Genomic DNA, 27,589 nt, shown 5'->3' on the forward strand with positions numbered 1-27,589 from the left:
ATTAGATCTCCTGTAGGAAGCTTTGACCAAGCAAAACTTGACTAATGAAAACTCCAACAACATGGTCAAATAGTACAGTAGGCTTTATCTCAGCTCTCCATATTTTCCTAATAAATTCGCGCGTTTGGTTGCCACTGACCTCAGTCACTAGTAACTAGAGGGAGCTCTCACCACAGTAGCTGAGAGAGGAGAAGAAAAAGGAGCTTCACAAACCACCCCACAATGCTCATCCCCTGTCTCCACCCTTTCCCTTTTCCAATTCCTCAAAATTAAACCATTCCAGAACTATAAAGAACTAAAACACCTAATCCAAAATCTCATTTTGCTCAAACAAGAGCCCTGAGACTCGAAGAAATTAAGGAGCACTAGCTCTTTGCTTTCTCTCTCTCTCTCCTTCTCTCTTCAATGCTGCAAAAGATGACAAAATAGGTCAAGGTGATGGGTATAGCCAGGGTTCCCAGGAGGAACAGACTCAGAGACTGACTCTCTTATTTATTTAATTCACTTAAAACAATAAATTTTTAAAAAGGAGGAACTAAAATGTAGACCCGTTTATTTATTCTGTTTTCATTTTATAGAACAATGTTTGGGCTCACCACACTTAAATTACTGTAATAAGATTTTCAAGTAATTAATATTTTCCATTCCACTATGTTTCCAGATTCACATCAACCTTTATGAAGTAAAGAATTTTAACTGTTTTGTTAGAAAGCTAAACAATGTTCAAAAGTTATCTATGACACTGAAATATTATCCTGCACTGTTATCATGCCTCAGTGTTTATACGTAGAGGCGACTGGTGCCCGAGAAAGAGGCAGACAGATCTGCCATCTGTTACACACTGACTGCTGCTAACCCATTCTGATAAACAAGAAAGAGAAGGAAGGCTTAAACTTCTTTCCTGCACATTTTAGCCAAGCCACATAATACAGTCTGTTGCATGAATCTGATAAAGATATTGATATTCTGACCTACAAATAAATGAAGCATAACGAACTAAATAACCTAAGAACAAATTAGTGACACAGGAGAAAAGATAAAAGAAATTCTCTTTTGAAATTTAAAATTTTAAATGCCAGTTCTCCTTGCCCCTCCAAATTCTTTTCTTGGAGCCCTATTAAAATGCCTACCACCACTGAGATCAACTGTCTGCTGTATATAAGACGCCATGCGAGTTTCTAAGAATAGAAGGATCAAGGAGTTGATCCTTATTCTCAAAGCCCTCACAGTTTTAAGTGGAAACCAGACAGATAAAGACAGATTTTCATAGATAACAGAGTCAAAATTAACTCTGTCTCGTGAGATATGAGCTCCTGTTTTGAAGCAAATAGAGTCTGAATTGGGTTGAACAATAAATCAGAATTCACAAGAAAGATTAGGAGGTGGAAAAGAAAACCCAAATAGAAAAAATATGCAGAAGTGTTTTAAAAACAGTGGCATTCGGGGAATGGCTTCTCCATGAGATGTTCCTTTGTTACCCAGTCCACACTGAGCTACTCAAAATCCCTGATGGGCTTCTAGGCACGACCACACAGCTCAACATTTACCATTTTGAAATTACCTCAATGTTTTTATATATATTGATTAGCACCTTACATTGACCTAATTATTTCTTAAAGGCTATTACCCCCTCCTGATCTGCAGTACAAGGTCCTTGCAGATGAGAACCATGTGATACTGTTTAAATTGCCCTGGGATGCCTGAGTGGCTCAGTGGGTTAAATGTCCGGCTTCAGCCGAGGTCACGACCTCAAGGTTCGTGGGTTCAAGCCCCGCCTCGGGCTCTGTGCTGACCAATAGCTCAGAGCCTGGAGCCTGCTTTGGATTCTGTTTCTCCCTTTCTCTCTGACCCTCTCCTGCTGGGACTCTCTCTGTCTCTCAAAAATTAATAAAACACATTAAAAATTTTTAAAAATTGCCCCTCAGCACTTAGTTCAAGAACAGGTGCCCAAAGCATTTACACTAAATTACATACGGTGTCTTTTCACAGTAGGTGAAATTGCTTCATCAGTATGAAGGGTACAACTGTACTGTTTTGCTTTTCTTCTGATGAAACACCAACTATCATAAAATTCAATTAGTGCCAAAATGTTACTTTAGAGGTATCATTCATACCAGATGATATCAATATTTTAAAAGTATAATCTACTATCATTAATACCAAATGATATTAAGATTTTTAAAAAGCAGTGCCTACTGAAAAATAAAATACTGCTAACTCTGATAGGTGGCAGGAGAGATGATAACAGGTACTTATTCTGCGGGTTAGCCCACAGGGTCTGAGTCGCACACCCAAATACACAGCCCGGTCCCACCATATTTGAGCTAAATGACTTTGAGCTTTGGAGGTGTCAGTGAGTTTCTTTATCTATAAAACAGAGCTACTAATCAGGGGATTGCTATAAAATTTAAATAGATGATCATATAAAGCTCTTGGAACAGTGATGACTAAGCTATTATTTGTTAAGTAAACATTTCTAATGAAAGAATTTGTATGCTCCAAATTGCTAGGCATTAAATCATGTTAGCTGTACAGAAATCATACTTACAGAAAATCATCCCTTATGTTCCCGTTAAAAGTGCCACACAGACCTAATGTTCTTCTTTTCCAGGCACTAGTGAGCTGAATATAAACTCTTTCCCCATCTATAGCAAACAGAATCTTTAAACCAAACGTGGTTTTTAGAAGAATAAATAAGGATGACAGAGTTTGAATTTCAACAATTCCTGCGGGAAAAGAAACATACATAAATCAGCTTTGAGACCCACGGACACTGTTCTGAAATACTAGCAGACAGCACCAGAACACTTCTTTCAAGAGACTGGGAACTCGAATTTCAATAAAAACTTGAAACATTAAAGGTGGGCCTGGGGAACTCAGTCAGATAAGCATTCAGCTCTTGGTTTTGGCTCAGGTCATGCTCTCAGTTTGTGGGTTCGAGCTCCGCATTGGGCTTCACACTGGTGATGGGGGGCCTGCTTGGGATGAGAGAGAGAGAGAGAGAGAGAGAGAGAGAGAGAGAGAGAGAGAGAGACTGATAGGGACATGAAGCAGGCAGGCTCCTAGTACCTGCTTCTGTGCTCCAGGGCCAATTTTTGCCACACTGTGCATTCTTTTCTCCCATTTCCCTTCTGTCTCTTCTTTCAGAGTCTTCAGCAGATCTTTTTAATAGATTGTCATGTCCACCTGTAACTTCAGTTGGCAAGCATCTCTTGGCAGGTGTGGACAGTCCTTAGCATTTGAAGTCTGACCTCTTTTTCTTGACTCGTGTGTGTGTACTTTTCCCCAAACTGGTTATGTTTCAGTAAGGAAGCGGCACTTTCCTACAAACTTCTGCAGTCCCCTGAGACTATCAGCAAAAAGGGGACACAGCACCTGAGAGCCATGGTTTTTACCAGACACCTTAAGAGACAAGACACTTGTACTCAGGTCTGAGCTAGTGACTTCTGCCAGCCCAACTTGTTCCTGTCTCCCTATCACAATTTCTGCCACCAATTGGGTCACCACGCCCAGAAATTCAGAAATTTAAGAACTATTCTTTGATCACATCGTGCCCCTTGTTGCCCTTCCCCCAACCAACACTGATCCAATCCATCACTGGGTTAAGACCACTTTTTCCCCCTAAAAGTCTTCTTTCCATCTCCACTGTTACTGCCTTACACCAGTTCCTCCTCACTCCCTGCATGCCTGACTTCAGTAACACCCTAACTGTCCTCCATGCTTCCTGCCAGCGTCTCTCAAAACCACTTCCACGGAGTTGCCATAGTAGTCTACCAAAAAAAAAAATGACTCTCATTCTTCTCATTGAAACATTATTTATTTGGTTGAATCATATGGGATTGTTATCTTTGTACATAAAAATAGTCAAGTAGTGATAATTTCATATTCAGTTCCATATCAAGTTCAACACCCTGAGCATGACAGTGAATAACATAACCATGTAATTAGTAATACAACTTGGGACATCTCTGGGAATGAAAGACAGTACTAAAAATAACTATGCTAGAACACAGCCAGAACATGAAAACCATAATAATCCTCCCATAGAAGGTCTTCCCGAGTCTCACTCCCACCTATTTCCTAGTCTCATATCTGGACGTTCCCCATTACCCTCTTCAGGCTTTAGCAGTGCCACACTAGCCATAGTTTCCCGTACTCAGACTGCACGGTTCTATACCTCCTTCTTTGCATGGGACACTTTCCCCACCTCCTTCAGTCCTCGGATCTGAGTGCTGAACGAGACATCACCTCCTTCAGAAAACTTGCCTGACTGCACCTGCACATTCCTGTGCAAGGCTGGACTCGCTTAGATCCCCAGAGTCCCTGTGCATATCTTTGAGTTTATTTTATGTTATGCAAATGGCTGTTTGCTTGTATCTCTCCCCTTGCAAACTCTAGGCCACTTGAGGTGAACACTAGTTCCCACAGACATGATCATCTCTGAGGTGTCTAGTGGAGGACCTGGCAAGACATAGGCCCTCAGATGTTAGGTGAGTCAGCCAATGAGAGAAGACTTCCTGAAGGTTGTGTTGTTAATGTTGTTGTGGTTGTGGTTGTGGTTGTTATTGTCAGTGTAAGGCAAGTACACCATTAGCCTTGCTTCTTACCATTCAGATTGAAGCCTTGGTTAGGACTGGTAAGGATTTGTCCTCCTCTACTAAGAGTCACTTGTTTGTTAAAATCGTCCTCCAGAATTAGAGTTATAGACTGAAGGCAGACCAAGCCAAGGTTCTGCATAAAAATCAAATCATCGGTTAAAGGAATGAGAGAAAAATAGGACACAGAAAGAGACTGGGATGAAAGGAGAGGGGAACGGGAGAAAGCAAGAGAGGAATGGGGAGAAGCTAGGAGAAAGAGAGTGCACATAGATAACAATTTTGATATAGAGAAGGCTTTAGTATAAGTAATATAATAAAGTACTTAACATATAATATATAGCCCCATTACTAATAAAATTTGTATTTATTTAGTACATTAAGTATACCATATAAATACCTATATTGTACTAGAACATTAAATAAAAATGTTCTCAACAAAGTGCCAGTAATTATGTTTTTCATGGCACACTGTTAAAATAGCTCTCCAAGACATTTAAGTTGCATACTAAACATTAAAAAATTCAATAAGAAAAAGAACAAAGGGAATTAGGAGCCTATGTAGAAAGCTGATTCAGACTCTGATATATTGCAAAGAAAAAAAAAATCAAGTTGTAGAAAAATCAAATAAAGTAGTTTAGAATTTTTGTTGCAAATAACCATTTCGTACTGGAATAAAACTAGAAAATTAAAGATTTCTGCAAATATTGACTACCTGATTTAAAGAGAAGAAAATCAGTGTATCTTTACAAATAACTGATGTGTTTACTTGAAGAAAATATCTAAAATAAATATTACAGTATGCTAAGAAATTCATCAAATCCATTTAGAATACATGAAGCTGATTCACCCGTGTCAAAAATCATCTCCTTAAAATAGTGTTTTCCTAACCAAAAACATAGGTACATTGTGCAATCATGCATGAAATGTTCAAAATAGTATGCATATAAATTTCATTTTTGAGAAATGAAATACAATTAGATACATACTATTTAATCTAAAACACATTTGTTTTCATATTGTAATGTCAGAAATCAAGATGCATCATAACCAACAGTATAATATAGATTAGTTATCAACATTTTTTCTTTCTTTTCATATGTAGAATGATGATGCATCTTAATGATGATTCTTGCAGAAAATTCACATTACCATTTATATTACCACTATTACCATACTACATATTATCACTCTTGACCTAGAACGGAGTTTGAGTAAAAAACAAGAAAGAAAAAGGAAAAAAAGAACATTCTTCTAGCCACTTTGAGATGTTCCTACCTGTTCACAGTGAGCTTTCTGTAAAGTAATTGTAAACTTATCTTTTCCAGTTCCTTTCACAAGAATGTACTGGCACATTCCAATAAAAGAATAATGTCGACCATCAAACGTTGTAAAATGAGAATCACCCACAACGGAACATTGTACTATCAAAATAGAAAATAAAAATTAAAAAAACAAAACAAAAAGGAGAAGGAGAGAGAGAAGAAGAAGAAGGCCAAGAAAGAAATTATATTTATTCTTTAAAAGCAGGAAGTCGACCAGAGTAAAAACTTATGCATCAAAAAGAATAGGTAAAGTGTTTAAAATGTACTAGTTTGACAAACTTACTAGATTATATCATTGAATTTAATTCAAAATTTATTAAAGGAAAGCTCATCCATGTATGTTTTTAGATCTTTAATATTTATACTACATCAATATGTTTTTACCAGTCACCTGCTCAAAGCTATCCTTGTTCAATTTTCCATTTATCTTCTAAATATCTGAATTTATAGATCTCTTGTTATATATGATATAAACTCATAAACATAATTGCTGTCTTCCTCTTCAATTTAAAGAAAATTGAGACATTTTCTTTAAAAACATTTTGAAAGATTACCTGGACAGTCATGCTCAGTGCAGTTCCAAACTCCACCAACACATACACTAAATGAAATTATAAAAATATTAATCTACTGGTACAGAGAAACTGCATTAATGTTTGCATCAATGTATGGATTAATGTACCAAAACATTCCATGTTTATAGTTTCAGAATAATCTGACTTGAAATATGTATCTGCCAAAGTTTGATTAACTGATACATGTGGACTGGCCAGCACCTAAATTATTATTTATTGTGTGACATATTTAAAAATCACTAAATATGATACAAAGAGAATACAGAATAGTCAGGAACCAAAGTACAATGCAAACAGAGAACTTCTGTTTTATGTCCTTCCCTTATTGCTTAAACTAAAATAAAGTCACACACAAAAAAAGTATTTACCTATTTTAGTAGAGAAATATACATAAAGAGTTAAATTAATAAATTATCTCATCTACTACAGATCCAGAAAGTTTCTTTTGAGGATCATCAGACATGAAAGAGAGAGAAAACTGTCCTCTTATGTAAGATAAATTCTGCCTTCTGCCATCAAAAAGAGTTTTAGGATGGAAGGAGGAGAGAAGGAAAGAAGCAGAGTCTCTGAAGAGGAGGAGCTTAAATCATTATCTAAGAATATGGTCGGTTATCGACCTGAATGTCAGTTATATCACACTGACAGCAAAGTGACAAGGGCCAGATGACATTTACATCTGTTCTTTACAAGACTTCCCTGAAGGGACTTAACGCTTACCTAAAATAGATTTAATTGCTAATGTAATAAGAAATTCTAAATGTCTCTAGTGATGGTCATGTATTGGCAATATGGAGAGTCACTTTTTAAAGTACTACATAGAGAAGGCCAGGATCACCATTATTTCTAATAGTAAAAGTATATGCAAATTACTGGTTACAAATAACAAGAAAATGCAACAGACTTATTACATGGGTTTATAATTTTATGGAGTCACCAAGGGAAGTGAGAATTGTATCATAAAAGAAATTATAAATTTTCTATATTTTTCTACATTTTTTCTGAACCTGAACTCATGAAACTATATTTTAAACTATGAAAACATAGCCCCCTGCCCTACTCCCATACAGACTTTAAATAAGATACAAACTGTGTCTTGAATCTTTGGAAGAAAATCAGTAATAAGTACATTCTTTTAAACATACATTACAGTAAAGTTGTCAACTAGGCATCCAGAAATAATTGGCTGTATATTAATGACATACCATTCAGTACATTCTTGTTCAATTTTTGAACCAACCGAATAAGCCAATCCATGAAAACTACATGGGCAATTTTCCAAGGAGATGCAAGTCCCATTTTCCATTATGAGGCCTATTTAAAAAAAATATGTAACAAATTCTCAAAAGAAATAACAAAGAACGTATGTTTAACTATAATAATTCAACCAACTTTTATTGAACACCTGCTCACACTAGGTGTTGAAAATATAATTCTTTTTACTTTTAAAGAGGTGACTGGCGAGCAGGTTTGATCTCAATCAGTAGCTATCTTATAAGGGTCTATTTCAAAAATTTTTTAATTAAATTTAAATTAAAAGAAGGATCTATTTCAGAGATTTTGTATTTTCTTATCTCATGACTTGCCATTGAAAACTCAAGTTTCACTATGTAAAATAAAGGCAACTAGACAGTATTTCCTTGCTTTTGAGGGAAGAAGGGAGGGAAGGAGAGAGAACATATATTCTCGGTTTAATTTTTGTTCATCTCGAAATGAGAGATTTACACTCTTGTCACACAGGTAATAAAGAGTGGGGCAGTGCTACTCAAAGGGCCAGTGCAATAGAAGAGCATTTGCTACCTCTCTGAGTAAAGCTGGTTGAGCCAGAATGTAAATCAAGCATGTTAGCAAGCACATGTTTCATTCAGCTGACCTTTTTTCAGAGTAAGAATTCCTAGGTAAGGAAGCATTGACTTATATCTTGGCACATGGATTTTTATTCTGGTTCAAATTCCTTATTGCATCATTGGGAACAAACGATTCAAGTCTGTTTCTACATTGGGAACAACGATTCAAGTCTGCTCTACAGATTCTCCTTTAGTAGTACTGACAGACCAACGGACTGAGGTCAACAAATCTGATACCAAGTAATCCTCACTCATACTAGGAAAAAGATAAAACATTTCTGGGATTCTATTTTTTTCATCTGTAAAGTAAAAGGTTTGAGTAAATCCTCAGTGTTCTTTGTACAGACCTATCAGTATAGCAGTCATTCCTGTATTTGTTTATTTTTTGCATTTTAATTTTATTTTTTTTAGTTTTTAAAAACTTTAAATCCAACTTGGTTAACACAGAGTATAATAATGGTTTCAGGAGTAGAATTTAGTGATTCATCACTTGCGAATAAGACCCAGCGCTCATCCCAACAAGTGCCCTGCTTAATGCTCATCACCCTGGTAGCCCGTATGCCCAACAAACACCCCCCAGCAACCCTCAGGTTTTTTTCTCCATTTTTAAGAGTCCCTTAGGGTTGCCTTGCTCTCTGTTTTTACCTTATTTTTTCTTCTCTTCTCTTCCTCATTCCTAATTTTAAGTCTCACCTATACCACTTGCTATGTTACTTCTAATGTCAAATATTAAAACTACATCAGGACTGGGGCACCTGGGGGGCTCAGTCGATTAAGTGTCCGACTTCGGCTCAGGTCATGGCCTCACAGTACATGAGTTCGAGCCCCACTTCAGGTTCTGTGCTGACAAGTCAGAGCCTGGAGCCTGCTTTGGATTCTGTTGTCTCCCACTCTCTCTCTGCCCCTCCCCCACTTGTGCTCAGTTTCTCTCTCTCTCTCAAAACTAAACATAAGAAATTTTTTTAAAACTACATCAGGACTAAAATCCTATACTGCCAAAATATGAAGGCTTTTTTTTAAACTTGCTCTCATCTTCGAATATCCTTACATATCCAAGAGAACAAAAGATTCACTATGGTTAACTTTAGGACTTTAGATTCCAAATTTCCTGGGAAATTTACAAAGTAGAAAAGCTGCCATTCTTCCTAGTCATTTCGAGGACCAAATCCTACAAGGGTGGAAAATTGCAACAGCCCTATGTCCTGAGAGAGGACATTATGCTATGATTCTTAGATCACTGGATACTAGTTGCCATGAGTACAGACACCATTTCTTTCATAAAGTCTTACCGTCTGCGCAGTAGCATCCATCAAGACAATGCAGATTGCTCCCAAGACATTGTTTCTCAAATGTGCAGGTTGGCGGGCAACAACTGATGCAATCCCGATGGACGAAGCTGTCATCACATTTATCAGCTAAAATGGGCAAACGAGGGAGCTGTAAGTCAAATTTACTCACCTCTCTTTCAAAAACAACTACAGTGTTTGGAAAAGTATGCAAGTTTACCAATGTTACTGGGTGCATGACAAATCCTTGCAAATCATTAGTTTTGAGTCCTAGAGGCAGTTTTGAGTGCTAGGATAAACTGGAAATTAACACAAATACACATGGATCAGAAAATAAGAAAACCTACTACACGCTGGAAAGTCGTCTCTCCAGTCTTGAATAGGGTGGCCAGCGTGGGAACAGGCTCTCGCGTACTCGGTGGCTGCTCGACAGTAGGTTTCATCATCATCAGTTCTGGAAGGTGAAAAGACAGAGCCATAGCCACACAGGAAATATTAGCGGAAACCACATCTTTGAGCTCCCGCTCTCTAGAAATGTTGCATGCTTGGTGAATATTCTAGTATTAACTGATGTGGGGGTGCCTGGGTAGCTCAGTCGGTTAAACGTCTGGCTTTGGCTCAGGTCATGATCTCACGGTTCGTGGGTTCGAGCCCCGCATGGGGCTTGTGCTGACCCCTAGCTCAGGGCCTGGAGCCTGCTTCAGATTCTGTATCTCCCTCTCTCTCTGACCCTCGCCTGCTCGCGCTTTCTCTCTCTGTCTCTCAAAAATAAATAAAAAACATTAAAAAAATTTTTAACTGATGTCAGCACACACATACCATGTACAATAAGGCAAAAACATATAAGCATGAGATCACAGCTAAAAGAGCCTGGGTAAATTTCTTCTTTAAACTATCTCATTAAATTGACCATGTTTCCTTTGGTTCAAAAAAGTATCTGTACTGAAAAAAATTTCTATTAAGAATTTTTTAAAGTTTTTATTTATATTTTTGAGAAAATGAGTTAGAATGTGAGCAGGTGGAAAGAGAGAGAGGGAGACACAGAATCTGAAGCAGGCTCCAGGCCCTGAGCTGTCAGCACAGAGCCCAGTGGGGGACTCGAACCCACAAACCACAAAATCATGACCGGAGCCAAAGTTGGACGCTTAACCAACTGAGCACCCCAGGTGCCCCCAAAATTTTCTATTTTAATCATGACGTTCTGCCCAGATTCTTTTTGTATGTATTGCTTTGCTGCCACACAAAACATCCCAGACCTTTTATAAAATAAACATTAAATATTCATTAATAAATATAAATATAAATTTATGTCTATAAAGCCCATTACCATAGATAAAATTCTATTACAACAAAAACATCAAATATGAAAATTATTTCTAAGATATCATGCTCTTAATAGTCCACATGCTGGAATAAAACCAATACTAATAAAACTGCAGCACTTTTGAAAGATTGAATAAATAGCATTTAGCTTAAGACTTGAACAATTTTCAGTTCTTCCAGGTTTGAATTACTAAGGCTAGTTACTTTTATAATATTGCAAAGAGTAAATAATCTCTCATTGTTTTCTTATAATCACCCTTGAAGCTTCCCAAACAAATACCAGCAGTCTGCCAATTCCCAAAAGAGTGGCCTTGTTTTTCAATCCAATTCAAACTTAAGACTCAATAGTTAAACATCTTACAAGATAATGACCTTAAGAATGTTGTATTTTGTGAACCTTAGCGTTTTCAGTGTCTCCATTGTAGAAGCTACCTGTCTCAAATTGCACTTTTCCTGTGCTACTGTAATTGGAGGCATGCAGTTTATCTAGTCCAACTAACTGAACTTTAGAAGGAAAAGAAAACTGAGCATATAAACTTTAGAAGCTCAGAAAATATTCTAAACCTCCAAACAAGAAAATTCTCTGAAAAACAGGGTAAGCTAAAATTGTTGAATTCCCATAAAGATAGTAAGTTTCTGATTTGCATTAAAATATGCGCATTGTCTCCTACAATTAATAGATGCTTTCAAAATTAAGAAAGTAACTGAATATTGGTTTCTCAACCCAATGAGAGAATTGGTTTCTCAACCAAATTAAATTTAATAACTTCATAATATTATTAAAATATCCACCGTTTATTAAGTATCCGTGTTAACTCTAGGATCCTTATCACGCCCATTATATATGGCATCACACGAAAATTCACAACTGGGCAGAAAGCAATTACCAATCCAGTGTACTGAGGGGAAATGAGCTTATTTGCTCCATTTTGGATGTTGACTTTAATAAGGAAAATTAGCATTAAATAATAATGGTTTTCAAATCAATTGAGTTGGCCATGGCAAAGTTAAAAGCAGTTCCTTGCTTCTAGGTTTCTCGTTCCTAAAAGGAGAAACAGGAGGGCATAAGGTCGGATGGCATCTCCCTTGTGGGGCTATAGAAGGCACTCCCGAATAAAGTCCCCGATCCTCTCCTCCACACCCACCGCACTTCACATTTAGAGCATGCGCATTGCTGGAGACCTGTTTCTGCCCTGCTAGAATGTGCGTTCCTAGGACAGGGTCCATGCCTAAACGGTTTCTGTTTCTCCAAGATGTGGCACAGTGCTCAGCTCAGAACAGATGCTGAGCAAATGTTTGTTGAATTGAATTCAATATACTATGATAATGTAAGCAGGAAACTAATCTGTGCTCAGCAGATTTCCAATTCTCTTCTCCTTGTATTGGATCTTTGTGGTGCCGTCCCCTAAAGTAAGAAATGAAGAGAATCTCCTCTAGGAAAGAAAAGATGTAAGTAGTTCTAGACCTCAGTGAAATACTGAGACAAGTAAAAGGTTAACTGATAGCCTGTCACTACCATTTGATCAAGGCCCACTTACTCGGTTTACGATACCCTTCTTTTGATATTACATGCCTGCTCTGTCCCCAGATCTGGCCTCTTCACCTCAAACATATCACTGAAGTTATCAGTTGATTTCAACAGTAAATAGCATTTTTCTATCTTGCTATTTTTATTTCCCTGAAGAAAGAAATTGGATTTCAAAATGTAAAGGCTTCAGATATCCAAATTTCAAAAGACAAAAATGTTAATTCCTCCATGATGAAATTTCAGATGAAGTGAATCTAACAGAGATTTTTTTTTTTTTGGCTCCAGACGTGCTTCTCTTCAGTATTAGAACCCCCGAGTTTTTGCTGAGCTACTGGCTGTCCAGCCAAGGACAGTATTTCCCATCTCTCCTTGCATTGAGGCAAATGGCTATGTTTCTAAGTCCTGACCAAAGGGAAAAAGTATGCATTTTACTTCCAGAATGCTTTCATTAAAAAGCTGCCAGCCAGCCCTCTACCTCCTTTTCTCTCTTCCTAAGAGCTAAGCTATAGATGTGGTAGTGGTAAGCTAGTTCTGGCAGTGAAATTGAGGATAACACCTCAGGCCCTGTGGGATAATATAATAATAGCATCACTGTGTCATTGGAAAACTCATGGTGCCCGCATGACCCCAGAACCACTACCAACTTGGACTTTGTATGAGAAAAATATAAGCTTCAACTTAATTTATGCAACTGTTACTTTGGCAACAGAAGCAACCAGACAATATCCTAACTAGTAAAGGGAAAATGGCTTTTCCAGATCTGCCAAATAATATTTCATCTCAGTAGACCTGATAAGTGGATGCTAAAGATGATAATGCCAAAGGCAAGTGAAAAGACTACTGGAGAACAGCCAAAGAATGAATCATGGTGGAATAAGAACAATTTTTAAGTCTATATGCACGACTACATTAAAACCATGGACCTCAAAAAAAAAACTGAGTAAAGGAATAGAGATATAACAATATACCACTTAAATGAAAAATAAAGCCAAATGGGAACAGAATGTTGTGAAATATTAAGTTAGGTAAGTGTCCAATATTTAGGTAGAGAGTGAGCTCTTTCAAAACTCCTGTAGCAGTTCATAAATCCCTAAAATTGGATATAGCTATATTCCACTCAAAATGAACAAGTGTCCCAAATAAGTTTAACATCTGAAAACTATCATTATATTCATTATTTTATAATAATCTTCATTTAATTAGAGTAGTTGTAATAAGACAATTCCATACTGCCTTAACTTTGTTCTCACCTTCGCTATACTTAAGCCTCTCAACATGCTACAGGCTACAAGATGACATGTAAGTGGTTTTAATCAAAAATTAGTCTTTTACAACAAAATTCCCATGTATCATTTATACATCTTGAGATTCTTAAAAAATGCAAATTTTTAAAATATCTTGAGGTATTCCTCAACATTCAAGATGAACATTCAAGATCAAATACTCCTGGTAAATTTTTGAAAAAAATAGTAGAAAAGACTACAATAATAGGTAATATAAGTAGGTTCTACATTGAGGAACGTATTATGAAGGGTCTCACTAAATTTGTTCCCTAGACAACCATCTAGTCTGGGTGTTCTTGACCTGGGAGAAAATGTGAGAGTTGGGTGACCTTGAATGGGGTCAAGATTACAGGTATATTGTCACTAATCTCCAACTGAAATTTAGCACCAAGTACTCACATAACAGCACATCACAATGCTCATAGCAGTGTCTGTGACTTTGTCAACAATATATCTCATACTTATTTTTTAACATTTTCACTTCTTATTGTAATTGTTGCAGATATCTCAATTATTTACTGAGCTCATGTAAACAGTAGTTATAGTTAGACTTGAAATGCATATAAAAACACATATATCATATCACACATATCACATATAACTCCATTTCAATACAGTTTCCTTCGTAATTTTGTGTGTTTGCCTTCATGCATTTCAAAACATTATTCTGAAAGACTCTGTTGGAATCTCTAAACTCTAAAAGCGATCAGTGGCACAAGCAACCTTTAAGAATTGCTTCTGTTCATGCTGCTTATAGAAACCATTTGGATGGTCTGTCTGTATTACCCAGCAAGCTTTTAATGGCTGTGAGTACAGTCTGTTTTACATTTCCATTATGTTTTGTGAACTGGTGAGAGGACTAAGTTCTGTAGAAATGATTTTTGCTTTTCTTTCTGGATAAAGAAAATTTAAGTACAAATATTAATTATGTCACTTACTTGCAAAGATCATTAACACAGCTGGCAATATACAAATACGGATCAATATATTCATGGCAGCTCAAGAAAGGAAATTGTAACAATATCTGACACTTGAAGAAGATTGCCTGTGCAGAAAAAGATGCCAGTCGTCAGAACATGTTTAAAGATATACAGTACGGGGACTCTCGTTTTTTCTGCCAATCTATTTGCAGATCTCCCTGTTCTTACCAGGAAGAGAAGGTAATTTACGCTTACAAGTTTTAACCAACATTTTTCTCACTACATATTTGCACAGTGAGCTCTGCTCTCATGAAACACATTACATTACTATTTCTTCAAGTGGCTATTGATGCAGGGACATTCCCTCAAGTTAACAGTGTCTAATTATGTAGTGTTCATAACAAAAAAATGCTTAATATTCAACTACACTATATGTGAATTATATCCAACATGCCCAACTCTTCACATCACACTTACCTCAAATGCTGGCATCCCACTGGAGCATGGATTTGGAAAATCTGAGGGTGTGGGTACACATTTGGTGTCATCTGGAATTTGCACCGACCAACTATTTGCAAACATAGCAATGTCTTCTGTATAGTCCTCTATTTCACACAAACACATACACACAAAAATATGTGTGATAGCATCACATTACACAAACACAGCTCATCAATATAACTTTCCTGGTCAGGAAGTTAAACTCAACAATTTTATCATTACCAATGATTGCCAATGCTATTAGAATATAAATTACTTTAAGCTCTTGCCTGAATCTTGCCTCTGCATAATGGTGGGGTGGTACCACTTTAGCATAATAACAAGTCAGTGAACAAAGTGTAAGTACCAAATGAAAGTTAATAACATTGAAGAGAAAGGCAAACATCATTTGAGCAACATGAGGAGGGACTGAGAGGGGTACAACACGCACATCTTAATCCTGCCCCACATTCAGACAAAGAATGAATCTAAAATCTCAAAGACTTAGCAGAACCAAACAGGATAACACCCTGAAGCTCTAAAACAGCTGTCGGATGGGAGCTTTAGTTTCCTCACTACTTAGACTTACACAGTCTATCACTAATGATAAGCTTCTGAACCACTAGAATAAGAAATCTCAACCCAAATAGTTGACCACTCTCTCCCTTAAGATCTTCAAGGTAGGAACATGCCTGCTTGCTACCACAAACTATTGGTGTTATTGTGGGAGTTCATCTACAATAATGCTTCACTCTCTTAGCATAAAATCCCAACTTTACTGTGGCCTGGAAGACTATTTTGATCTGGCCCCTGCACTCCCCTGGTTCCCCACCTCCTTCACCCACCCCACCTCCACCCACACCTCTCGTCCCCTCCTCTCTTATTCCAGCTCAATCTACTCCAGTCATACTGGTCTCACACTGTTCTCCTCTCAAGTTCATTCCCACTTTGTTCTTGCTCTTGCTCCCCATTCTTCAAAATTCCCTCCAGAGGCACCTAGGGGGCTCAGTCGGTTGCGTGTCTGACTTCAGCTCGGGTCATGATCTCATGTTCGTGGGTTTGAGCCCTGCATTGGGACTGTGCTGACAGCGCAGAGCCTGGAGCCTGCTTCGGATTCTGTGTGTCTCTCTCTCTTCTCTCTCTCTCTCTCTGCCCTTCCCCTGATCACAGTGTCTCTCAAAACTTAATAAAATGTTTTTTAAAAATTCCCTCCAATCTTCCCTCTTCTCCCTCCCTTTCTTCATTTAGGTGTCCGTTTCATGCGAACTCCTCAGAGTTACCTTCACTGTCACATGATCTGGATTACCAGAGAACACAGTGCTTCTATTGCTCTTAATCCCCATTCCCAACTTCTTTTTTCATAGCTGCTCTTGCTCACAAAAATTTATATTTTAACTTGTCTCTATTTTGTCTTCTTCTACATGAAGGGCAACAGTTTGTCAAAGCTGCTCCCGTTGATTTATTCCTTGGTTAGCATCCGGCATGTAGTAGGTACTCTAAATACATTTGCCAAATAAGTGAATGAATAAATAAAAGGGGGTTTGCAAAATTTAAATAGATTATTAGAATCCTAAAACTTTCAAGTTTGTCTGGCCTACTTCATTATCTCTAATATTGTTGGAAATGTTACACACTGAACCAAGCATGGGCCTGAAATAATATATATGTTACTGATGTTACTTTTAAGGAAATTTATAGTCACATTTCATTTCAAAACATCAAAGTCTGCCGGGCCAAAAATACTAGCTAAACACCCACTGATTTCAAATACCAATGCACAAATTTTAATGTAACTAGATAACCTGTACAGTCCCTTAGAATTCACCTTAATACAACTTATAACCATATATTTAGCTATTTTTATGACATTGCATTAATAAAAGTATCAAAAAAGCTGGTTATTATGAGGCTTTAAAGCCATATCAATTGGTTTGCTGGAGGCCTGCAAAACTAAATTTAAAATATTTCATGCAAATATGCTACAAATAGAGTATAATCTCTTGTCTGTATTGGAACACTTTCTAAGAGAGAAAATGAGAATTATTAATTACTATGTTGGGAAAAACAAGAGTAAACCAAGGCTTCTATTCTGATGTGTAGCTAGCTATAAACATGAATTATGGAACCAGAATTTCAACTAGACAATCAATTAAAAGATTTCTATATCCACAGAAATTCTGAATAGCCTCATTTCCTTGTGAAGTCAACCCTGAAAAATGAGTAGGAATGCAGGGAAAAATACAATTTTAATCGTGATTAAAAAAAAAAAACTATGGATTGAATGGCATTCAGTCCAACTACCACAGTGCCTCTAAAGATTTAACTAATCAGCAAAGGACAGGCTGAGTTTCAAAAAAAAAAGTACTACGCATTTTAAAGTTAAAGGTAATACAGCTCGGGAATACAAACATGGCAGAGAAGTAGGGGGAGCCTTACTTCCTGCGTCTCTGAAACAAAGAAGGGCTGAAGCCAAAGGACACTGAACCCCAAGAGTCTGGGAGGAAAGAAGACAGAGTCTACTAGGAAGATAACAGGAAAAATGGGCAACTTCATAGGTGCGTGATGCAAACTGGGGAAGATAAAAAGGGCCGGCCCGTGAAGGCCCAGAGTGGGGGATCCCCTTCCGCGGAGAGACAAAGGGAAGAGAGAGAGGCTGGGGAAATATAGACTATATCCAGACAAGAGAAAATCCTCAGACCGGGACTGAGAGGGATCCTATCACCCCGTCTCTAACTGCAGGGCTTTCTTTGGACTGGGGCTGGCTGCCCTGTTCCTAAGACAGGGGAGAAGGGGAGTCTTCTCCAGGTTCAGTGGTCTCAGGGGAGCAGTTGGCAGCAAGAGGAACCAGTCCCCTGCCATGAAGTGCTGTGGCTCGTGGGATTACATTTTGGGCAGCATCATTAACGCACATGGAATGGAAGTTGAAAACATAGCTAAGCGTGGAACACAGGAGACAGCAGAAAGAGACAGCCCACATAAACTGTGTCCATGGCACAGTGAGGACGGATTCAAAAGAGTGATTTGGAACATCCGGTCCATGAAGAAAGAACTGAGAGGTCCCCATTTTCTTCCCACAACCACTGAGGTGGGGCCTCAGGGATCGATCTGCAGGACCCATCGTGTAGGTGGAACCCGCCTACACCAAACCACGGCCCTCCGAACTAGCTAACCACTTATCTACTGGCGCTGGATACATGCTGTGAACCAGATGGCCCCTCCTCCAGACCAGCACTGCGACATTGCCTGGATTAACTCTAGGTCAATTCTTGTTATTTAGCTATAGCCTCCCATTTCTCCTTCTTGTCTCTTCCCTCTGGGCTGGTTACTCTGGTTATTGGTTTGCTTAAACAGACATATTTAATCCATCCTCTTAATGCATGTTCTATACCTTCTTCATTACCTTCCTCTCTCTTTTCTGGAATTATTAGGCCATATGGTTTCTCAGGTAATATTATCTTTGTTTCTTTTTCTTCACTTCCTTCCTTATTCACCTTTCTCTCTCTCTGGATTAAGCTTTTTAGTCTCTCTGCCTGGGCAATGTTCATTTTCTTTTCTCCCACCACTGTCATTTCTCACTTCAGATGTGCTCTTCCATCAGCGCCACCTCCACCCTGCTCTTTATTTGAAGCTGGTGTTTCTGGTTTTATGCTTTTAGATTGCCTTTTGTTTTGGAGTATTTTTTGTCTGTTTACCTGTTTGTCTTATTGTTTGTGTATTTGGGTGTTTTCGTTTCCTATTTGTTTGTCTGTCTATTTTCCTTTCCAGGGCTATTCCAAGCAACAAACCAAAGCACACATGGTGTAGAGTCCAAAACATCACTATGAGTAGGGAAATAAAATAACCAAAGTCACAACAACAGAGAGCAAGTAACAGTCCTCAAAAAACACCTCCTGAATGGCCAGGCCCTGCACAGTGTATGAGCTCCCATAATATGGCAGTACTCATAGGAGCAGAGCACATAACAAGCTTTTAAAACTTACAAGGGACAGAAAACTAGCCAAAAGGATGAAATGGAATAATTCTCCTCAAAAGAATTCCAGGAAGAAGTGATAGCTAAAGAATTGATCAAAGCAGATGTAAGCAACATAACTGAATAAGAATTTAGAATAATAGTCATAAAATTAATCACTGGGCTTGAAAGAAAGGCATAGAGGACAGCACAGACTCCATTGCTGCAAAGATCCAGGAGCTTAAAAATAGTCATGATGCATTTAAAAATGCTATAAATAAGGTACAAAATAAAATGGAGGCAGCCACAGTGTGGATTGGAGAGGCAGAGGGGAGAATAGGTTAATTAAAAGATAAAATTATGGAAAAAGATAAAGCCAAGAGAAAGAGAGATAAATTGATCCAGGAGCATAAAAGAATTTGAGAACTGAGTGGTGCAATCAAATGGAAAAATATCCATATCATAGAAATTCCATGAGAAGAAGAGAGAGACAAAGGTGCTGAAGTGGTACTTGAACAAATCATAGCTGAGAACTTCCCCAACCTTGGGAAGGAAACAGCCATTGAAATCTGAGAGACACAGAGAACTCCCCTCAGACATAACTTGAATCAATCCTCTGCACAACATGTCATAGTGAAACTGGAAAAATATATGGATAAAGAGAGAATTCTGAAAGAAGCTAGGAATAAGCGGGCCTTTACATACAAAGGTAGACACATAAGGGTAGTAGCAGACCTATCTATTGAAATTTGGCAGGCCAGAAAGGAATGGCAGAAAATCTTCAATGTGATGAACAGGAAAAGTATGCAGCCAAGAATCCCTTATCCAGCAAGCCTGTCATTCAGAATAGAAAAAGAGATAAAGGTTTTCACAAACAAACAAAAACTGAAGGGATTCATCACCCCTCAACCAGCCCTACAAGAGATCCTAAGGGGGACTTTATGAGGGAATTGTTGCAAGTAACACAAAGTACCAGAGACACTACTACAAGCATGAATCCCACAGAGAACACAATGACTCTGAATCCATATTTTTTCAATAATAACACTGAATGTAAATGAACTAAATGCTCCATCAAAAGACATAGGGTATCAAAATGGATTACAAAAAAAAAAAGCAAGACTCTTCTATTTGCTGTCTACAAGAGATTCATTTTAGACATGAGGTCACCTTCAGATTGAAAGTGAGGGGATGGAGAAATATCTATCATGCTACTAGAAGTCAGAAGAAAGCTGGAGTATCCAAACTTATATTGGACAAACTAGACTTTAAAGTAAAGGCGGTAACAAGAGATAAAGAAGGGCATTATATAATGCCCTTTGGATCAGATGGACTTGACAGATATATTTAGAACTCTACATCTCAAAGCAGTGGAGTTCACTTTCTTCTCAAGTGCATATGGAACATTCTCCAGTATAGATCACATATGGGGCACAAAACAGCACTCAGTAAACATAAAAAAATTGAGATCATACCATGCACACTTTCAGATCACAATGCTATGAAACTTGAAATCAACTGCAGAAAAAAGTCTGGAAAACATCCAAAAGCATGGAGGTTAAAGAACATCCTACTAATGATAAATAGGTAAACCAGGCAATTAGAGAAGAAATTCAAAAATATATGGAAACAAATGAAAATAAAAATACAACAATCCAAAGCCTTTGGTATGCAGCAAAGGCAGTGATAAGAGGAAAACACATTGCAGTACAGGCCTATCTCAAGAAACAAGAAAAATCCCAAATATAAAATCTAACAGCACACCTAAGGAAACTAGAGGCAGAACAGCAAAGACAACCCAAACCCAGCAGAAGGAAAGAAATAATAAAGATAAGGGAAGAAATAAACAATACAGAATAAAAAAAAAAAAAGACAACTGAACAGGTCAATAAAACCAGGAGTTGTTTCTTTGGAAAAAAAAATAAACACAACTGATAAATCTCTAGCCAAGCTTCTCAAAAACAAAAGAGAGAAGACCCAAAGAGATAAAAATCACGAATGAAAAATGGATTTATTACAACCAATCCCTCAGAAATACAAGCAATTATCAGGGAATACTATGAAATATTATATGCCAAGAAACTGGACAACCTAGAAGAAATGGACTAATTCCTAAACACCCACACACTACCAACTCTCAAATGGGAAGAAATAGAAAATCTGAACAGACTCATAATGAGTGAAGAAATTGAATCAGTTATCAAAAATCTCCCAACAAATAAGAGTCCTGGACCAGATTGCTTCCCTGGGGAATTCTACCAGACATTTAAAACAGAGTTAATACCTATTCTTCTCAAGCTGTTCCAAAAAATATAAATGAAAGGAAAACTTCCAGACTCATTCTATGAAGCCAGCATCACTTTGATTCCCAAACCAGACAGAGACCCAGCAAAAAAAGAGAACTACAGGCCAAAATCCCTGTTGAATATAGATGCAAAAATTCTTAAAAAGATACTAGCAAATCGAATTCAATAGCATATAAAAAGAATTATCCATCATGATCAAGTGGGATTCATTCCTGGGTTGCAGAGCTGGTTCAATATTTGCAAATCCATCAATGTGATACATCACATTAACAAAAGAAAAGACAAGAACCATATGATCTTGTTAAAAGATGCTGAAAAAGCATTTGATAAAATACAGCATCTTTTATTAATAAAAATCCTTGAGAAAGTCGGAATAGAAGGAACTTAATTAAATGTCATAAAAGCCATTTATGAAAAGTCCACAGCTAATATCATCCTCAATGGGAAAAAACTGAGAGTTTTCCCCCTGAGGTTAGGAACACGACAGGATGTCCACTCTCACCACTGTTGTTTAACATAGTGCTGGAAGTCCTAGCATCAGCAATCAGACAACAAAATGAAATTAAAAGCATCAGAATTAGCAAAGATGAAATCAAACTTTCCCTTTTCGCAGATGACATGATACACTACTTGGAAAACCCGACAGACTCCACCAAAAGTCTGCTAGAACAGATACATGAATTCAGAAAAGTCGCAGGGTAAAAAAAATCAATGTACTAGATACTGGTTGCATTTTTATACACTAATAATGAGGCAACAGTAAGAGAAATCAAAAAACTGATCCCATTCGCAATTGCACCAAAAACCATAAAATACCTAGGAATAAACCTAACCAAAGATGTAAAAGATCTGTATGCTGAAAACTATAGAAAACTTACGAAGGAAATTGAAGAAGACACAAAGAAATGGAAAAACATTCCATGCTCGTGTATCGGAAGAATAAATATTGTTAAAATGTCAATACAAACCAAAGCAATCTACACATGCAATGTAATCCCAATCAAAATTGCACCAGCATTCTTTGCAAAGCTAGAACAATCCTAAAGTTTGTATGTAACCACAAAAGACCCCAAATAGCCAAAGTAATTTTCTTCTGAAAACCAAAACGGGAGGCATCACAACCCCAGGCTTTAGCCTCTACTACAAAGCTGTAATCATTAAGACAATATAATATTGGCACAAAAACAGATGCATAGACCAATGGAATAGAATAGAGAACCCAGAATTGCACCCACAAATGTATGGCCAATTAGTCTTTGACAAAGTAGGAAAGAGTATCCAATGGAAAAAAAGACAGCCTCTTTAACAAATAGTGCTGGGAGAACTGGACAGCAACATGCAGAAGAATGAAACTAGAACACTTTCTTACACCATACCCAAAAATAAACTCAAAATGGCTGAAGGGCCTGAATGTGAGACAGGAAACCATCAAAACCCTAAAGGAGAAAGCAAAAAACAACCTCTTTAACCCCAGATGCAGCTATTTCTTACTCAACACATCTCCAAAGGCAAGAAAGTCAAAAGCAAAAATGAACTACTGGGACCTCATCAAGATAAAAAATTCTGCACTGCAAAGGAAACAATCAACAAAACTAATAGGCAACTGACAGAATGGGAAAAGATAGTGGCAAAAGGCATAGTGGCTAAAGGGCCAGTATCCAAAATCTACAAGGAACTCACCAATCTCCACATCTGAAAAACAAATAATGCAGTGAAGAAATGGGCAGAAGACATGAATAGACACTTCTCCAAAGAAGACATCCAGATGGCCAACAGCCACATGAAACGATGCTCAGTGTCACTCAATACAAATCAAATATACAAATACAAATCAAAACCACACTGAGATACCACCTCATGCTGGCCAGAGTGGCTAAAACGAACAAATTAGGAGACTATAGATGTTGGCGAGAATATCGAGAGACGGGCACCCTCCTACACTGTTGGTGGGAATGTAAACTGGTGCAGCCGCACTGGAAAACAGTGTGGAGGTTCCTCAAAAACTTAACAATAGAACTCCCCTCTGACCCAGCAATAGCACTGCTAGGAATTTACCCAAGGGATACAGGGGTGCTGATTCACAGGGTCACATGTACCCCAATGTTCATAGCAGCACTTTCAACAATAGCCAAATCATGGAAAGAGCCTACATGTCCATCAATTGACGAATGGATGGAGAAGATGTGGTTTATCTATACAATGGAGTACTACATAGCAATGAGAAAGAATGAAATCTGGCCATTTGTAGCATCGTGGATGGAACTGGAGGTTATTACGCTAAGTGAAATGAGTCAGGCAGAGAAAGATATCATATGTTTTCACTCATATAGGCATGGGGAGAGACTTAACAGATAATCATGGGGAAGGGAAAGGGAAAAAATAGTTACAGAGCGGGAGGGAGGCAAACCATGAGAGACTCTTAAATACTGAGAACAAACTGAGGGTTGATGGGGGTAGGAGAGAGGGGGAAATGGGTGATGGGCATTGAGGAGGGCACTTGTTGGGATGAGCACTGGGCATTGTATGGAAACCATTTCCAACCGATTTGATAATAAACTGTATTTTTTAAAAAATAATAAAATAAAGGCAATACAGCTCATCTGTAGTCATTTTATTGCATTATTACCGAATGGGGGAAAATCGGAAGGCACGTGCTAGTAACATCCTTATCAATTACTGGTGTTTGTTTTTTAATACTCTGCTTTTTAGTGGACACCAAATAAAACTATGAAAAAGCTGAAATCTCTCCTTAGGCTCTTCCTACAACTTTCCAGGGTCTTTCTTGCCTTCTGTCAATTCATCCATAATTCAGTTCAATTGCCTCCTGTCAGTCTTCTCCCCCAATAATCTGTGAACACTTTTGTGCAGGCTGTCCCAAATATCTCACTGAGAGCAACCACTTTATGTTCCAGGTCATCAAAGTCTGCCTGACCCTTAACTGAAATCCTAACAGGAGTCTCTCTGCCTCTAGCAAGAGCAGATTCTATTTTCTATCTTCACCTCTATACTAGTTCCTTAGATGTCCCAGGAGAAGTTGCCCACAGCTGTCTTTTCTAACTCTAACACTGAGAACTAAATTAAATATATTTTTCCTCATGAAGCTTTGATACAGAAGAAAATAAATCCATAATGGCCATCCAACTGGTATGCCCTAGTTCAAAACTCTACTTCCTAATATAGTCTCAAGATGCCAAGTCTGTGAATCCTCTAATTCTACGTATCCAGTGGGATGCAAAACCCCATTTCAGGATGATCTCAACACTGTACATGTGTATGGTGCTCACAGACTTTTGAAAACTTTCAGTTACATTTTCTAATTTATCCTCACAGGCTAGGAAGCTTGCGTGGTCATTATCATTATCTTTATTTTACACATGAGGAAATTGACCCCTAGTAAACTGGTAAACTAATAATCTAGCCCCAATGATGCATTCATTATCCATCCATGGTAAAATGTTTGCACTTTAGGAAGGGCCTCTTAAAATAATGTCAATCAAACGTTTTTCTTATAGCTCCATTTTAGGCTTACTGAGAACACTTGGAGATGGTTGTAAATAACTAAAATATATTCAGTATTAACTATGTTCCAGGCACTGTATTAAATATTTTACATGGATTATTTTATCTAATCCTTGTAACTCTATGCTATAATTATATAATTAAACAGAGATGATTTAATATGTGACAAAGCAGAATTTGAATCCTACAATCTGACTCCAGAACCCACACTCTAAGTAGGACTTTCACTGTCTTTTAAAACTCAACATATGGGTTACACTTCTCTATGAGTTTTATTATAAAACAAAAAATAGTATGACATACATGGCACTTTTATAGATTAAAAGTCAATTTCTCAAACATTTATCTAAGCATGGGATTGGAAGCTAGTTTTATCTCTAAGCCAACACTGACAATACCATTTACAAGTTGTATTACATTGGGCACATCACCTTGTGCCCTCATTGTAAAGTTAAGAAAATACCAGCAGCCTTACAGGATGGTATAAGAGTTGAAAATAACATAGCTAAATGCTCATATTAACTGTTATTATAAATAGTATCAGGTATATTGTTGTTATTGCTGACAAAACTGTGAATGCAAAATTATTATATCTCTATTTTGCACAAAAAAAAATGAGCATCAGAAAGATTAAATGAGTTGCCTCAAATTATACAACATATAAGAGTTGGACCAAGATTTACAGTCAGGTATGCTGGTATTAAGAATAGTATTCTTTTGCGGCACTTAGGTGGCTCAGTCAAGCATCTGACTTTGGATCAGGTCATAATCTCATGGTTCCTGAATTCCAGCCCCACATGGAGCTGTGTGCTGACAGCTCAGAAACTAGAGCCTGCTTTGCATTCTCTGTCTCCCTATCTCTCTGCCTCTCCCCCACTTGCTCTGTCTCTCCTTGTCTCTCAAAAATGAGTTAACATAAAAAAATGTTTTTAAGAATACTATTCCTTTTTTTAAGTAGGCTTCACACGCAGCATGGAGCCCAATGTGAAACTTGAACTCATGCCCCTGAGATCAATAATAAAGAGTCAGATGCTCAACCAACTGAACCACCCAGGAACCTCCAAGCACAGTATTCTTTATTGCATCTCAAAATGTGGACCTAAATCATAACTGTGTCCTGTGAATCTCTTATTCTGTTGCCACTGCACACTAATACCCAAATTGAAACAGATTCCAGTTTTAATGACTCACTGAAATTAGTTTCATGAATCAGAATAAATCATGATGTGGACATCATCATACAAGATAAAAAATTTTCCAAGTTATTATTCAACTTTTATATATTCTGTTCTCATTATAATTTTTTAAATTATTATGTGGTAGTCAATGAATTAATTCCTATGAAGACTGGATGCAAAATATCTTTTGTCTAAAAGTAAGCAAGTTTGTATCAAATGGGACTAGAATATAAACCCAGAGATGGGAGGAGTCTTTGTTTTACTCACTGATGTATCCCACGCTCCTGCAACAGTGCTTGACACAAAGTAAATACTCAATTAATATTTGTTTTTTGAGTTAGACTTCTATCTTAATTTAGCAAATTAACTAGCATATGGAGACATCACAATTCCAAATTTCAAGCTATATCATTATGACAGTATGATACTGAAACAAAAAAAGACACATGGAAAAATGGAACAGAATAGAGAACCCAGAAAGGGACACATAAAAGTGTGGCCAACTAATCTTTAATAAAGTAGGAAAAAAATATCTAATGAAGAAGAGACAGTCTCTTCAGCAAATAGTGCTGGAAAACTGGACAGTGACATGCAGAAGAAGGAACCTGGACCCCTTTCTTAAACCATATACAAAAATAAATTCAAAATAGATTAAAAACCTAAATGTGAGGCAGGAAATAATCAAAATCCTAGAGGAGAAAATAGGCAACAACCTCTTTGACCTTGGCCACAGCAACGTCTTACTAGACATGTCTCCAGAGGCAAGGGAAACAAAAGCAAAAATGAACTCTTGGGACCTCATCAAGATAAAAAACTTCTGCACAGAGAAGGAAACAATCAACAAAACTAAAAGGTAACTGAGAGATTGAGAGAAGATATTTGCAAAAAGATAACGGGTTAGTATCCAAATTATATAAATAACTTCTCAAACTCAACATTCAAAAATCAAATAATCCAGTGAAGAAATGGGCAAAAGACATGAACAGACACTTTTCCAAAAAAGACATACAGATGTTTAACAGACACATGAAAAGATGCTCACTCAATACCACTCATTATCAGGGAAATACAAATCAAAACCACAATGAGATACTACCTCACACCAGTTAGAATAGCTAAAATTAGCAACACAGGAAACAATCGATGTTGGTGAGGATGTGGAAAAAGGGGAACCCCTTTGCACTGTCAGTGTGAATGCCAACTGGTGTGGCCCCTCTGAGAACAGTATAGAGGTTCCTCAAAAAATTAAAAATAGAGTTACCTTACAATGCAGCAATTGCACTTACTAAATATTTATCCAAAGAATTAAAAAATGCTGATTCAAAGGCCCATGTGCACTCCAAGGTTTATGACACTACTAACAACAATCGTCAAATTATGGAAAGAGTCCAAATGTACATTGATCAATGAATGCATTAGGAAGATGTGGTATATATGTGCATATACACACGCACACACGCACGCACACACACACACAC

General features: G+C 37.5%; 1 protein-coding gene across 1 annotated transcript in view; it reads right to left on the reverse strand.

The window, feature by feature from the left end:
- OTOGL (otogelin like) overlaps positions 1-27,589 on the reverse strand; it is a 142,162-nt gene that overhangs the window by 94,705 nt on the left and 19,868 nt on the right. Inside the window, 9 exon segments of the mRNA XM_029954585.1 lie at positions 2,549-2,726; positions 4,608-4,731; positions 5,874-6,019; positions 6,475-6,521; positions 7,698-7,806; positions 9,629-9,754; positions 9,973-10,079; positions 14,698-14,804; positions 15,157-15,284. Coding sequence (XP_029810445.1) covers positions 2,549-2,726; positions 4,608-4,731; positions 5,874-6,019; positions 6,475-6,521; positions 7,698-7,806; positions 9,629-9,754; positions 9,973-10,079; positions 14,698-14,804; positions 15,157-15,284 — 1,072 coding nt within the window.

The sequence above is a fragment of the Suricata suricatta genome, chromosome 10 (genome assembly GCF_006229205.1).
Source record: "Suricata suricatta isolate VVHF042 chromosome 10, meerkat_22Aug2017_6uvM2_HiC, whole genome shotgun sequence".
In the NCBI taxonomy this organism is placed as follows: domain Eukaryota; kingdom Metazoa; phylum Chordata; class Mammalia; order Carnivora; family Herpestidae; genus Suricata; species Suricata suricatta.